This window comes from Sminthopsis crassicaudata, chromosome 2 (genome assembly GCF_048593235.1).
Source record: "Sminthopsis crassicaudata isolate SCR6 chromosome 2, ASM4859323v1, whole genome shotgun sequence".
NCBI classification, from domain to species: Eukaryota; Metazoa; Chordata; class Mammalia; order Dasyuromorphia; family Dasyuridae; genus Sminthopsis; species Sminthopsis crassicaudata.
In genome coordinates, this window is record NC_133618.1 from 252,122,202 (window position 1) to 252,135,956 (window position 13,755).

A 13,755-nucleotide genomic window follows, 5' to 3' on the forward strand; every position below is an offset into this window, starting at 1 on the left:
GAATGGGGAAGAATATAGGGAAAATTTAGGCAATGTAAAAATAGAAGATACAAATAAAATAAAATAAAAAGTATAAGATAAAAGATACAAGGTGTCCCAAAAATTTTAATAGCTTCAAGTTTTAGTAACTGAAAACTAAGATTTTGGAGACATCTCATAAAAGATTTAAAAATTTGCAAGGCACTTCATCTTCAAGATTTCTTACTACATGAAAGAGACCATGAGTATCCCTGTTTTACAGATGAGGAAACTGAGGCTCTAAAAGATTAAGTCAAAATGTGATCAAGAAACTAGAAAATAGCCAAACCAGAATCAAATCTAGTTAAACAAATAAGCTACTGAGTAAAGCAAAAATAAGTTAGAGAATTCGTTTGCTGATAAATTTCAGAGCAATGGATGTTAAGAAAGGGAATATTCTGAAAAGTTTTCATCTCCATTGCATTCCCCAGAAAAGTTACTTACTAAAAAAAAAAAAGTACTTACTAAGTATTTATTTAATTGAATTTATAAATCCTCAGCCAATGCAATCTAAATTTATCATCTTTCTTCAAATGATTTCATTTTAATCACTGATAGTAATAACAAAAGTATTCTGGTTTCCACTACAATTGTATGGCAGATATACACAGAAAGATACCTTTCAAGTAAAACAAAACAAACATTTCCTATCTGATTTGACTTCTTTACTTGAATTTCTTTTTGTCTAATTTTCAGTACTACCCAATAAGTAAACATTTAGTAAATACTCACTGAACAATCAGTTCATCTATGCCAAGTGTTCCTCACTACTTATATACTTTATTCTGAATTTATACTTTATTGTTGTTGTCATTATTATTATTACCATTATATTAATTATTATTAGCATTATTGTGCATCAGTACATCAGAGATCTATTATTAGTCTATTCCCTCCACTTGTCTAGTTCACGGTTCTTAAACTGCAGGATAAGGCCCCATATGGGATCTTGCAACTTAATATGGGGGTCAAAATTATGATTTATTACAAATAAATGTTTGATTTATATGCCTATTTTATATACTTATATAGCCAGGATCAGGTAAAAATTTCTTGGGAGGAAAGTGGTTGCAAGTGGAAAATGTTTAAGAACCTAGTTATCTTTTTGTATCTTAATAGAAAGACTATCTTCAGCAGTTGTTCTGGCCCTCAGTCAATGAGCTTCTCCTTCCCTAATTAGATTTTGATGATAGACATAATCCAAACTTTAAACCCTTCCAACTCAATAAAACCTATCAGAAGTTATACTCAGTTAGCACAAACATTAAGAGCCTGAGGATTTTGCCAGTTACCTTCTGAAAGAGTTCTTTGTTTTTCCTATATAGCAATATTGCCTCCAGAATAAGCCCCATAAAAGCAGATGTCAATCATCTCCTCAATGTCCATCCCTTCTCCACAGGCATCCTCCAAGTACCCAGTTCAAGTTTCTGTTCTAAATTATTTATAAATATTGTAGCAATTGGATCAATTGATATTGATAATTTGACTTGTCTCTTGATCTTCTAAAGACATTCACCAATTACTGAAAATAATTGACTGAATACACAATAAAGCTTTCCAATGACACTAAAGTTCTGGTTTTTTGGATTGTAGTGGTAAATATGCCTAAAACTGTTTCTCCTGAGCCAAAATCCAAGATAACATATTGAGTTAATGAACTTAAAAACCAGCCTCATAGAATTAGAGCTGATGACTAGGAAAAAAGAGCACATTCATTATATATACTGCTCAGTAAAGAGAAATATGTACTCAGGGAGTTTTCTATAGAAAACAAATGAAATTTCCACGGTAATGGGCTGCAAAATTATCCCATTTAAATCAAAAGGTTCTAAAAAGTGCACATAGGGAGCTTTAAGTAACACACACACACACACACACACACACACACACACACACTCCTATTTCAGCACAGTGCCTACTTGGTTTTAAGATTAGAGAACAAATCCAGATTCTTCTCAGATTCTCAAGATCTTTGGATTATTTCTGATGCTCCAATTACACTGATGTATATTTTTCCAGAAGACACAGTTTCTTCTGGTTTCAAACTTCATGGCATGGATACATAAAATTACACTGAGAGAATTGGAGACCCCATACCACAAATGGTGGCCAAGATGGAACCCACCCTGGGTTCTCATAAACTCTGGGAAAATAATTTCCCATATTGGAGCCAGAAAAGCCCAATGTACCGAAATATCTCTTGCTTTTCTACTAAGATTATGCAGGAAAGTTTTGATGACAAATCTCCAATCACAGCCATGGTTGGTCAGTGATTGTCTCTGTATCCAGTAAAGCATCAAATAGAAAGGCAAGGGCTCCCCAAAAGTACTCAACACCCTTGGGGTGGAAATCTTGTGCAAACTCCAAGTGCCAAGTTCGCTATTGAGGGAAAGATGCTCCTATAGATATCATAGACTACATCTCAGTATGAAACCCTGGCATTTTGTAAATGGTGCAGTGCAGAGTTTACTAACCTTGAAGTCAGGAAAGCTTGGGTTCAAATGCTGGCTTACAGACATTTGTTAGCTGTGTGGCCTTGGGCAAATCACAACTTCTGTTTACTTCAATTTCTTCCTCTAAAAAATGAGGATAATTATAGCATCTGCCTTTCAGGGTTGTTGTAAGGACTAAATGAGATTATATTTTATAAAGTGCTTTGCAAACATTCAAACATTACATAAATGCTACATACTGTTACTATGCCTCCTATTTATTATTAGTACTGCTACTATTTTCACTATTACTATAATTACTGTTATTATTTACAATTAACTCCTAATATTACTACTATTACTACTACTACTTTTATTATCACTAATATTATTACTAATTGCTATTACTACTCCTTATTACAACTACTATTATTATTATTACTAATTCTCTTTATTATTACTTCTACTAACTGTTACTATTAGTATTATTATTATGATTGTCACTACTGTTTCTAATTAATTTAATCATAGCTTTGATTCAGGGAAAATTTTAAATGGCAGAAAAAAGTCAAGGATATAATTGAACTTTCTCCAAAACCCCTTCCAACACCATTAAATAATGCCTAAAAATTTCTGGAACAGCAGAATCCACAAAAGGACTGGTTGAAACCATTTTCTAGCCCAAGAAAACTTAGAAGATCAGCAGGAAAGGTCTGTTGCACTGGGGTGAGGGTGAAATGCAGTCCAACATAGGCAGCACTCTAGCAAACTCCAAGCATCCCTTGAGGTTACTGAATCACTGGCTATTCCAAATCTCTCAGCCCAAAGATATTAAGGGATTCGGAAAACTAGTCAAAAGGAGATTGTATTTTCTTTGCTTAAATAAGAATTAGGACTCTATTGCAAAAGTTGGATGCCAGTCACGTCCTGAGCTTCAGTTCCTGAACAAGAGGAGCACTAGCACACCAGAGCTTGTGGCTGCAAGAGAAATAAGATCCTGATCACAGTTCCATGGTCTGACTTTACATCCAAAGTGTCAAGGAAAAAAATGTAAAGTCAGGCCATGGAAGAGCTAAAAAAAAAATAATAATTTTAAAAATCAAGCAAGAGAGGTAGAGGAAAAATTGGGAAGAGAAATGAGAGTGATGCAAGAAAATCATGAGGAGGGGGATAAAGAGTTAACAACTTGGTAAAGGAGGCACAAAAAAATTACTGAAGAAAATAATGCCTTTAAAAACAATTAGCCAAATGGTAAAAGAAGCACAAAAGTCTAGTGAAGAGAAAGCCTTGAAAATCAGAATTGGCAAAAAAGAAAAAAAAATATGCAAAAATTCATCAAAAAAAACCTCCTAAAAAGTAAAATTGGCCTAATAGAAAAAGAGGTAGAAAAATTAATTGAAGAAAAGACTACTTTAAATGACAGAATTGACCACATGGAAGATGAGGTAGAAAAGCTCACTGAAGAATATAATTTCTTAAAAATTAGAATTTGCCAGTGAAATCTTCTACCAAAAAGTAATACAACAAAATCAAAAGAGTGGGAAAAAAATAAAAGAATGTGAAATATCTCATTGGAAAAAACAAGAAAATATATCCAGAAGAGATAATTTAAGAATTATCCGACTATTTGAAAGCCATGATCCAAAAAAAGAGCCCGGAAAAGGATAATAATTTCAAGAAATTATCAAGGACAATTGTCCTGCTATTCTAGAACCAGAGAGTAAATACAGAAATCGAAAGAATCCACCAATCACATCTTGAAAGAAATCCCAGAATGAAAACTCCTAGGACTATTATAGCCAAATTCCAGAACTTTCAGGTCAAGGAGAAAATACTATAAATAGCCAAATTATTTTTAATGTCATGGGGCCACAATCAGGATAACACTGCTTCTATATTAAAGAATCAAAAATGTAAAATATGATATTCCTAGCAAAAGAGCTAAGATTACAATCAAGATTTACCCTCCCAGAAAAACTGAGTATAATCTTTCAGGGAGAAAATGGACATTCAATAAAAAGAGAACTTTCGAATAATCCTGATGAAAAGCCCAGAGTTGTCAAGAGATGAATAAAAAGATAAACAGGAAAGAGAAGAGTAAATTTAAAACATTTATATTGCTACAAGGAAAAATAATACGTGTAAATCCTAAAAACTTTCTCATTATTAAGTGAATTAGGAGTACACATAGAGACAGAGAATAGGTGTGAATTGAATATGATGGAATGGTTATCTAAAAAAAAAAAAAAACAAAAAGGGGTAATAAAGAGGAATGTTCTGTTAGAAGAGAAAAAAAGAAGTAGAATTGAGTATATTATCTGACATAAAAGAGGTATGAAAGAGCTTTTTAACAATAGGGAACCACTGGAGTTAATTGAGTAGAGAATGACATGAGTGGATCTGAGCTTCAGGAAAGTCATTTTGGTAGCTGAATGGGGAATGAATTAGAGCAGCGAGGCACCTAAGGTAAGTAGTCTCAACAACAGACTATTGCAATAATCCAGGTATGAGGTGATGAGGACTAGCACTGTGACACTGCTCCAGTACAGAGTAGAAAAAGATGTATATAAGAGATGTTGCAGAGGCAAAATTAACAGACCTTGACAACAGATTGAGTGTAGGAAGGAAGAGACAGTGAGTAGATCAAGTTGCAAGGTTGCAAAGAGAAAAGACTTAGAAGTCTGTGTTACTTTCTATAGTAATAGAGAAGATAAGAGGGGAAAAGGAGAGTTTAAGGGGAGAAATATGAACAATCTTTCCTCCTTTGAAATGCATTATATTGAAATCTGCTGCCTCATTTATATCCTGGCATTTGCAATCCATTGACCCCTAAGTCATTCTCCCTCCTTTCTCAATGAATATAATACCTGGCTCATTTGCTTCTTCTCCTCCCCAGCTCCTACCCTTTTATAAGAGACTTTAGTGTCCGAGTTGATGCTCCCTCAAAATCCCTAATCTCCCAATTCTTCAATTTCTGTAAGGCCCATTACCCACTTCTTTGCTCCATTTTAGCCACACCTAGGTCTCACCAAGAACATTAATCATTAATAATACATTTCCTAAATCAAAAATTTTGATATTTCTCTATCTGACCACAAGCTCTTATCATTCAATCTATTCTTATGATTTACACATTTTTAACTTCTTCACCATCCTAATAATGAACTTCAATTTCTCTATATCTTAGGGACATTATCCTTGTTCTTATTTTACTTTTCTCCTTTCTCGATGTCAATCCTATAAATATATATATATATATATATATATATATATATATATATATCCTGTGCCTTTGATCCCTTCATCTATCTTCTCTAATAGATCACCCCAGTCATCTCTTTTTCTCTAATCTTTGATCTCTCCCTATAAACTAGTTCCTTCTCTACTGCTTTCAAATATATATCAAATATATATTAATCTTCCTCATTTATATGAAATGTTCATTAGATTCTACCAACTCCTTAAATTATTGTTTAAATCTCTCCTTTTTTCTCATCCAAACTCATTGCTCTTTCCAAAGTTTCCAATGGTTTCTTAATTTCCAGATATGATCATCTCTTCTCAATCCTCATTCAACTTAACCTTTCTGCTATATTTGATACTGTTCATCCCTCTCTTCTCAGAAACCACTTTCCTAGATCTTTTCCTAACTACTTCTTGTAGTCCTTTTTTTTTGTTTCATCATCTATCTCAAAGACTTTCTTTAAGATCTGTCTGTCCTACAAATGCAAATTAAGACAACTCTGAGATATCACTACACACCTATCAGATTGTCTAGAATGACAGAGAAAGATAATGCAGAATGTTGATGGGGATGTGGGAAAATTGGGACACTGATACATTGTTGGTGGAATTGTGAATATATCCAGCCATTCTGGAGAGTGATATGGAACTATGCTCAAAAGTTATCAAACGGTGCATATCCTTTGACCCAACAGTGTTACTACTGAGCTTATATCCCAAAGAGATCTTAAAGAAGGGAAAGGGACCCACATGTGCAAGAATGTTTGTGGCAGCCCTCATTGTAGTGGCCAGAAACTGGAACCTACGTGCATGCCCATCAATTGTAGATTGGCTGAATAAATTGAGGTACATGAATATTAATGTTCTGTAAGAAATGACCAACAGAATGATTTCAGAAAGGCCTGGAGAGACTTACATGAACTGATGCTGAGTGAAATGAGCAGGACCAGGAGATCATTATATACTTCAACAACAATACTGTATGATGATCAATTCTGATGGACATGGCCCTCTTCAACAATGAGATGAACCAAATCAATTCCAACAGAGCAGTAATGAACTGAACCAGCTACACCCAGCGATAGAACTCTGGGAGATGACTATGAACCACTACATAGAATCCCCAATCCCTCTATTTTTGTCCGCCTGCATTTTTGATTTCCTTCACAGGCTAATTGTACACTATTTCAAAATCCAATTCTTTTTATACAGCAAAATAATTGTTTGGACATGTAAACATATATTGTATTTAACTTATACTTTAACATATGTAACATGTATTGGTCAACCAGCCATCTGGGGGAAGGGATGGGGGAAGGAGGGGAAAAGTTGGAACAAAAGGTTTTGCAATTGTCAATGCTGAAAAATTACCTATGCATATATCTTGTAAATAAAAAGCTATAAAAAAAAAATTCTGTCTGTCCTGAATCCTCCTGTCTTCTCTCTAAATGGTCTTTTTCTTCACCTCCAGGTGCATTTAATTGTTATTTTTATGCCAATAACTTCCATAACTATATAGGGTGTCCCAAAAGTCTTAGAGAAATTTAAAATTATTAGTTACTTAAAACACATTAAGCTATTAAAGCTTAAAACTGTACTAATACATCTGACATACCATATATTTCCAGCACTAGTCTCTCCTTTGTGTTTCAATTTCACATTAGCAACTGACTATGGATATCTCAAACAATTTCAACGTCCAAAAGAACTTATTATTCCCTCACCCACTCACCCTTCTTCCAAGCTTTCCTTTGCTGTTGAAAACACTACCAGTTCTCCTAGTCTCTCAAGTTCATAATCTTCATCAAGTTCATCTTTGACTCTTCATTATCCTCCACACATCCCATAAATTGCTAAATTTAGTCATTTCTCCCCCAACATTTCTCAAATCCAATTCCTCTATATTCACATTCACCCATTAATTACAATACATCATTTCTTTTTTTAATAATAGCCTCTTATTTTCAAAATATATGCAAAGATAGTCTTCAACATTCACCCTTGAAAAACTCCATGTTCTATATTTTCCTTCTTCCCTTCTCCCCTTTCCCCCCACCCCCTCCCCTAGACACCAAGCAGTTCAATATATGTTAAACATGTATAGTTCATATATATATATATATATATATATATATGTATGTATATATATATATATTTCTACACTCATCATGCTAAATAAGAAAAATCAATTCAAAAAGGAAAAAATAAGAAAAAATCAAGCAACAACAAAAAGGGTGAAAATACTATGTTGTGATCCACATTCAGTCCCCACATTCCTCCCCCTAGATGCAGATGATTCTCTCTATCACAAGTCCATTTGAATTGGCCTGAATCATCTCATTGCTGAAAAGAGGCAAGTCCATCAGAGTTAATCATTATATAATCTTCTTGTGTTGTGTACAGTGTTCTCTTGATTCTTGATTCTACTCACTTCACTTAGCACCAATTCATGTAAGTCTCTTCAGGTCTCTATGAAATCATCCTCCTAATCATTTCTTATAGAACAATAATATTCCATAACATTCATATACCTTAACTTATTCAGCCATTCTCCAATTGATGGGCATCTTCAATTTCAAGTTACCATTACAAAAAGGGCTGCTACAAAAATTTTTGCACATATGTGTTCTTTTCCCTTTTTTATGTTTCCTTGGGATATAGACTCAATAGAGACACTGCTGGATCAAAGGGTATGCACTGTTTGATAGCCCTTTGGGCATAGCTCCAAAAAAATAGATCATTTCTCACCCACAATATTACAACATTTTTCTCTTTAATATGATAATATGTTTGGAAAAATCCTATACTTAACCAAAAAATTAGTTGAAACAATATTCTTAGCAAAGTAGCAGAATATAAAGTAAATCCACAAAAATACCAGCAATATCACTACTAGATCTATTTCCCAAGATGATGAGTGGGAAAGGAAAAGAACCTATATATATATTCTAAAATATTTATAGAAGTTCTCTTTATGATGACAAAGAACTAGAAATTGTGAAGGGCTGAACAATTTGTAGTACATGATTGTGATGGAATATTACTTTTCTATTAATAAATGATGAGCTCAATGATCTTAGAAAAACATGGAACTACTTGCATGAAATAATGAAGCGCAAAATAAGCAGAACCAAGAGAATAGTGTACAGTAACAACAGTATTGTTTTAAGAAGAAATTTGAGCAGCTAACCAATTTTGATATTTTAACTCCAATTAACTATAAAGGACATGTGAAGGAAGATACTGTCCACATCCAGAGAAAGAAGTAATAATTAGAAATGTCTATAGAATACACACACACAAGATTTGTGTCTAATGGTAATAATCTGATGGGTGGAGGAGAGAAGAAAAAAGTACATGTAAATTCCATTTTATATATATATATATATATATATATATATATATATATATATATATATATATATATATATATATATATATTCAAAAGGAATAGCAAATTGTACATAAAAGAATTGTAATTCCATTAAAATTGTCATTTTCATTAAACTATGCTATGGAAATTTACTTCATTCCATAAATTAAAAATAAAATAAATAAAAATTTAACAAAAACACTCTCCTAATTCATCTGACTTAATTCTCTTTCTAGTCCAATCTATCTTCTAAGAAAGCCTTCAAAACAATTTTCCTTAAGCACAAATCTAGCCATGTCACTCCCAAGATCAATAAATTCAGATGGTTTCCTATTGCCTCTAGGATAAAAAAGAAATTCCTTTAAGTTTTTCAATTTCTTTACAATCTAGCCCTAACCTATTTTTACAATTTCATTATATTTAATTCCCCCTGTTATGGTTCTGTTATAGAGCCAATATGTCCTTTCTGTTGCATCTATTCCCTATTTCAGTATGTTTTATACTGACTATTTCCTGTCTAGAACAGTCTTTCTTCTCCTTTCAAATTTCACCTCACAGAATCTTTCTTCCTTCACTACACTTATCAAACACAACCTTCTACATAAAGCTTTTTCTAATTCCTTCCATTGCAATGGCTCCCTTCTTAAGTAACTTAGTTTTATCTTGTATTTATTCTTTTTATATTTATATTGAATTATGTGTTTTTGCTGTTTCCCCATTAGAATGTCTTATAAGTAGGGATTGTTTCATTCATGAAATTTGTGTCCAGATGGCTAGCACACTCTAGTTCTTAAAAAAAAAAAAAGTCAATTGATTATTCCATACAGAGAAAATAAAATGCAGTATACATATCCATTGTCTAAACTATGACATGAGAAATCTATTGAGTTAATCAATACACAAAAACTATTATCCTCTCCTCCTGTGTGAGGAAAAGTGAGAAAAATCAGGCTCAAATGACCTTAGAGCATGAGACTAGGGCCCTTCACTCCTAGTTCTTTCCAGTACCCCAAGCTGGGGAAAGGTCATCTCTGGAACCATTCCTAGATGCACACCTCTCCAGAGTGTCAGAGAGGGGCACCCGCATTCCTGTTCCAGGCTCCATCTCCTCTCCTTGAAAGCATTTACCCTCCCAGTTCCCAGGTGTTCCCAATTCCAGGTGAAACTTTGGAGAATACAGCCAGAGGAGAGGAAGCCAGCTCCATGCTTCCTCCTGAAAGCTGCTAGAAGGCAGAGGATTCAGCTTCACCCAGAGAAGGGCAGAAGTTGGATACCGCTCTGGTGGACGCAGTGGACAGTAAAAGACAAAGCTGATTCCCCTTTTCCACTACTGTACAGCAGGCCTAGGTGGCTGTGCACTCCCAAACCAAGCTGGAGCTGAGAAGCACCAATGGTTGGAGGGGGTGGAGGGGAGAAGGAAGAAAGGGGAAAGGGAGGGGGAAGGAGGGGAGGAGGGGAGCTCTCTGTGTGTCTCTGCTGTTTGTGTCTCTCTTCTTTCTCTCTTCCTTCTCCCTTCTCACATCTTCTCTCATCTCTTCCTGTCTCTGTCCTTTGTCTCTCTTTTTTCTGTCTGTGTCTGTCTCTTTGTTTTTCTGTCTCTGTCTCTTTGTCTCATTCTCTTTCTGTCTCTCTCTTCTCTCTGTCTCTGTGTGTCTGTCTGTCTCTATGTGTCTGCCTTTGTCTCTCTGTCTCTGTGTCTGTCTCTTTGTTTTTCTGTCTCTGTCTCTTTGTCTCTATGTCTCTGTGTGTCTGTCTTTGTCTCTCTCTATCTCTGTCTCTTTGTTTTTCTGTCTCTTTATCTCTCTGTCTCTGTGAATGTCTTTGTCTCTCTCTGTCTCTGTCTCTCTGTCTCTGTGTGCCTGTCTCTGTCTCTCTGTCTCTATCTGTCTCTCTGCGTCTGTCTCTTTCTTTTTCTTTCTGTCTCTGTCTCTCTGTCTCTGTGTATCTGTCTGTCTCTCTGTGTCTGTCTCTCTGTGTGTCTGTTTCTTTCTTTGTCTCTCTGTCTCTGTCTCTCTCTGTCTCTGTGTCTGTCTCTCTGTCTCTGTCTGTCTCTCTGTGTGTCTGTCTCTTTGTTTTTCTGTCGCTGTCTCTCTGTCTCTGTCTGTGTGTCTGTCTCTTTCTTTGTCTCTTTGTCTCTGTCTCTCTCTGTCTCTGTGTCTCTCTTTGTTTTTCTGTCTCTGTCTCTCTGTGTCTGTCTTTGTCTCTCTCTCTGTCTCTGTCTGTCTCTTTGTTTTTCTGTCTCTCTGTCTCTCTGTCTGTCTTTGTCTCTTTCTGTCTCTGTGTCTGTCTCTTTGTTTTTCTGTCTCTCTGTGTCTGTCTTTGTCTCTTTCTGTCTCTGTGTCTGTCTCTTTGTTTTTCTGTCTCTCTGTGTCTGTCTTTGTCTCTTTCTGTCTCTGTCTGTCTCTTTGTTTTTCTCTCTCTGTCTCTCTCTGTCTCTGTCTCTCTGTCTCTGTGTGTCTGTCTCTGTCTCTCTGTCTCTGTCCGTCTGTCTGTCTGTCTCTCGGGCCGTGAGTGCGCAGACGGGGGGTGGGAGTGTGTGTGTGTGTGTGTGTGTGTGTGTGTGTGTGTGTGTGTGTGTGTGTGTGTGTGTGTGTGTGTGTGTGTGTGTGTGTGTGTGTGTGTGGATACGTAAGTGCGCGCGCCGGGTGTGTTTCTGTGCGAGCTTCTCCGGCTGTCAGAGGCGCTCTGGAGCGGGCTGGGAGCCGCCGGGAAGCCTGAGGGCCGGGGGAGAGCGCGAGCTCCGGCGCAGCCCGAGCCCAGCCCGGGAGCGGGAACGCCAGCCCCACGTCCAGGCTCGCCTCCCAGCAGACAAAGACTGTGGGGTTTGGGCAGGACCGTTCTCCTGGAGACACTGGAGGAGGCGAGTCCAGGGCTCCCTGGCCCGAGCTGTCCGCCGCCCGCTCTCTGAAGCGCTCAGCCTCCGACAGCGAAAGCTTTTGCGGGGCAGGGAGGTGGTCCTGACGGTGGGGAGAACACAAAGTGACCCGACGCAGGGCAGGCTGCGGCCGCCTCCTCCTCCTCTCCCGCGGCCCCGCCGCCAAGATGCGCCTCAACAGCACGGCGCCCGCGCCTCCCAGCCCGGCGGAACCGAGTCCTTTCAGTTTAGAGCGGTCGGAGAGCGCGGTGGGAGACCCGGCTCTCCTGGCCCCGGGCTACAGTAACAGCACCGCCAACTCGTCGGAGCCGCTGCTCGCCCCGGACACGGATCTGGACGTGAACACGGACATCTACTCCAAGGTGCTGGTCACCGCTGTTTACGTGACGCTCTTCGTGGTGGGCACGGTGGGGAACTCGGTGACCGCCTTCACCCTGGTGCGCAAGAAGTCGCTGCAGAACCTGCAGAGCACGGTGCACTACCACCTGGCCAGTCTGGCCCTCTCCGACCTCCTCATCCTCCTGCTCTCCATGCCCATCGAGCTCTACAACTTCATCTGGGTCCACTATCCCTGGGCCTTCGGCGACGCCGTGTGCCGCGGGTACTACTTCCTCCGGGATGCTTGCACTTACGCCACGGCGCTCAACATCGCCAGCCTCAGCCTGGAGCGCTACATGGCCATCTGCCACCCGTTCAAGGCCAAGAGCATCATGTCCAGGAGCCGGACCAAGAAGTTCATCAGCTGCATCTGGCTGCTCTCCTTCCTGCTCGCCATCCCCATGCTCTTCACCATGGGCCAGATGAACGCCAAGCAGAGCGAGGACCCCAATGGCCTCATCTGTACTACGATTGTGGACATTTCCACCGTCAAGATCGTCATTCAGGTGAGAGCCTCCCGGTCCCGCTTATCCGGGATGGGAACCGGAGCTTTCCTGCTCCGTCATCTCATCTCGAGGCTCCCTCCTACTTCTCAGCCCTCATCACATCCAGGGACTTCCACCTTTCCCTTCATCCATTCATTCAATAAATGTCTTATTTTATGTCTAGTGAGTGCTGAGGAGTAAATAGAAAGTTTAGCTTAAACTCCATATTCCCTAACTTCACATATATCATTTCCACCAACTCCATCTTCCTCGGAAAAAAAAAAAAGACAAAACCACGAGTTTTCCTGTTCTTGTGAATTCTTTTTTCAGGGAACTAATTCAAGTCTTCCTTACAGATTTCAAAAGGAAACCGCAGGAGGGGAGGGGAGATAAGTTCCTTCTACCCACTCTAATTAGGTGACTAGGGTGGTAAAGGGAGCTGCAGTGTTTTACTAAAGGGGGGAAAGCCCTGAACGCGGAGGCAGAAGAGCTACAACAGCCAAGCTGTCTCCTAGGACCTCAATCCCACCTCAATAAAATGAGGCTGTTAGAAGGAATTTCTAAGATCCTTTCCAAGTCTATCTAAACTTTTCAAAGTTTTGCGGATAGGAAAACACTAAAAGTGGTAGCGTTCTGTGATAATGTTAAGGGAGATGAAAAGGGGTGGCCTTTTCTGTCTCAGTCAAAGCGACAGACTGGGAAGGGGTCAGCCACTCATAGGTTTCCTCCGGTTCCTCTCACTCTAATTCCCATCCAGCTTCTGAGTCTGCGCCTCCTAGGAGTGAAGTGAGTACTTATTATCAAAGGGTTTCCAAGCAGGAGAGAACTTAGAGGTCACCGAACCCAGTCCCTCCATTTGGCAGATAAGAAAACTGAGGCCCAGGGGAGTGAAAGGACGGAGCGCAGGAGTAGCAAACAGCAGAGCTGCTGCTCCCCTCGTTCCTTCCCTGT

General features: G+C 38.4%; 1 protein-coding gene across 2 annotated transcripts in view; it reads left to right on the forward strand.

Moving 5' to 3' along the window:
• The first annotated feature begins 11,760 nt into the window (after positions 1-11,760).
• The window catches only part of NTSR1 (neurotensin receptor 1), a 139,394-nt gene continuing 137,399 nt past the window's right edge, over positions 11,761-13,755 (forward strand). For both annotated transcript variants that reach the window (XM_074288790.1, XM_074288791.1), the window contains exon 1: positions 11,761-12,825. In XM_074288790.1, the coding sequence (XP_074144891.1) occupies positions 12,109-12,825 (717 nt within the window). In that variant the 5' untranslated portion in view covers positions 11,761-12,108. The remainder of the gene's footprint in view (positions 12,826-13,755) is intronic.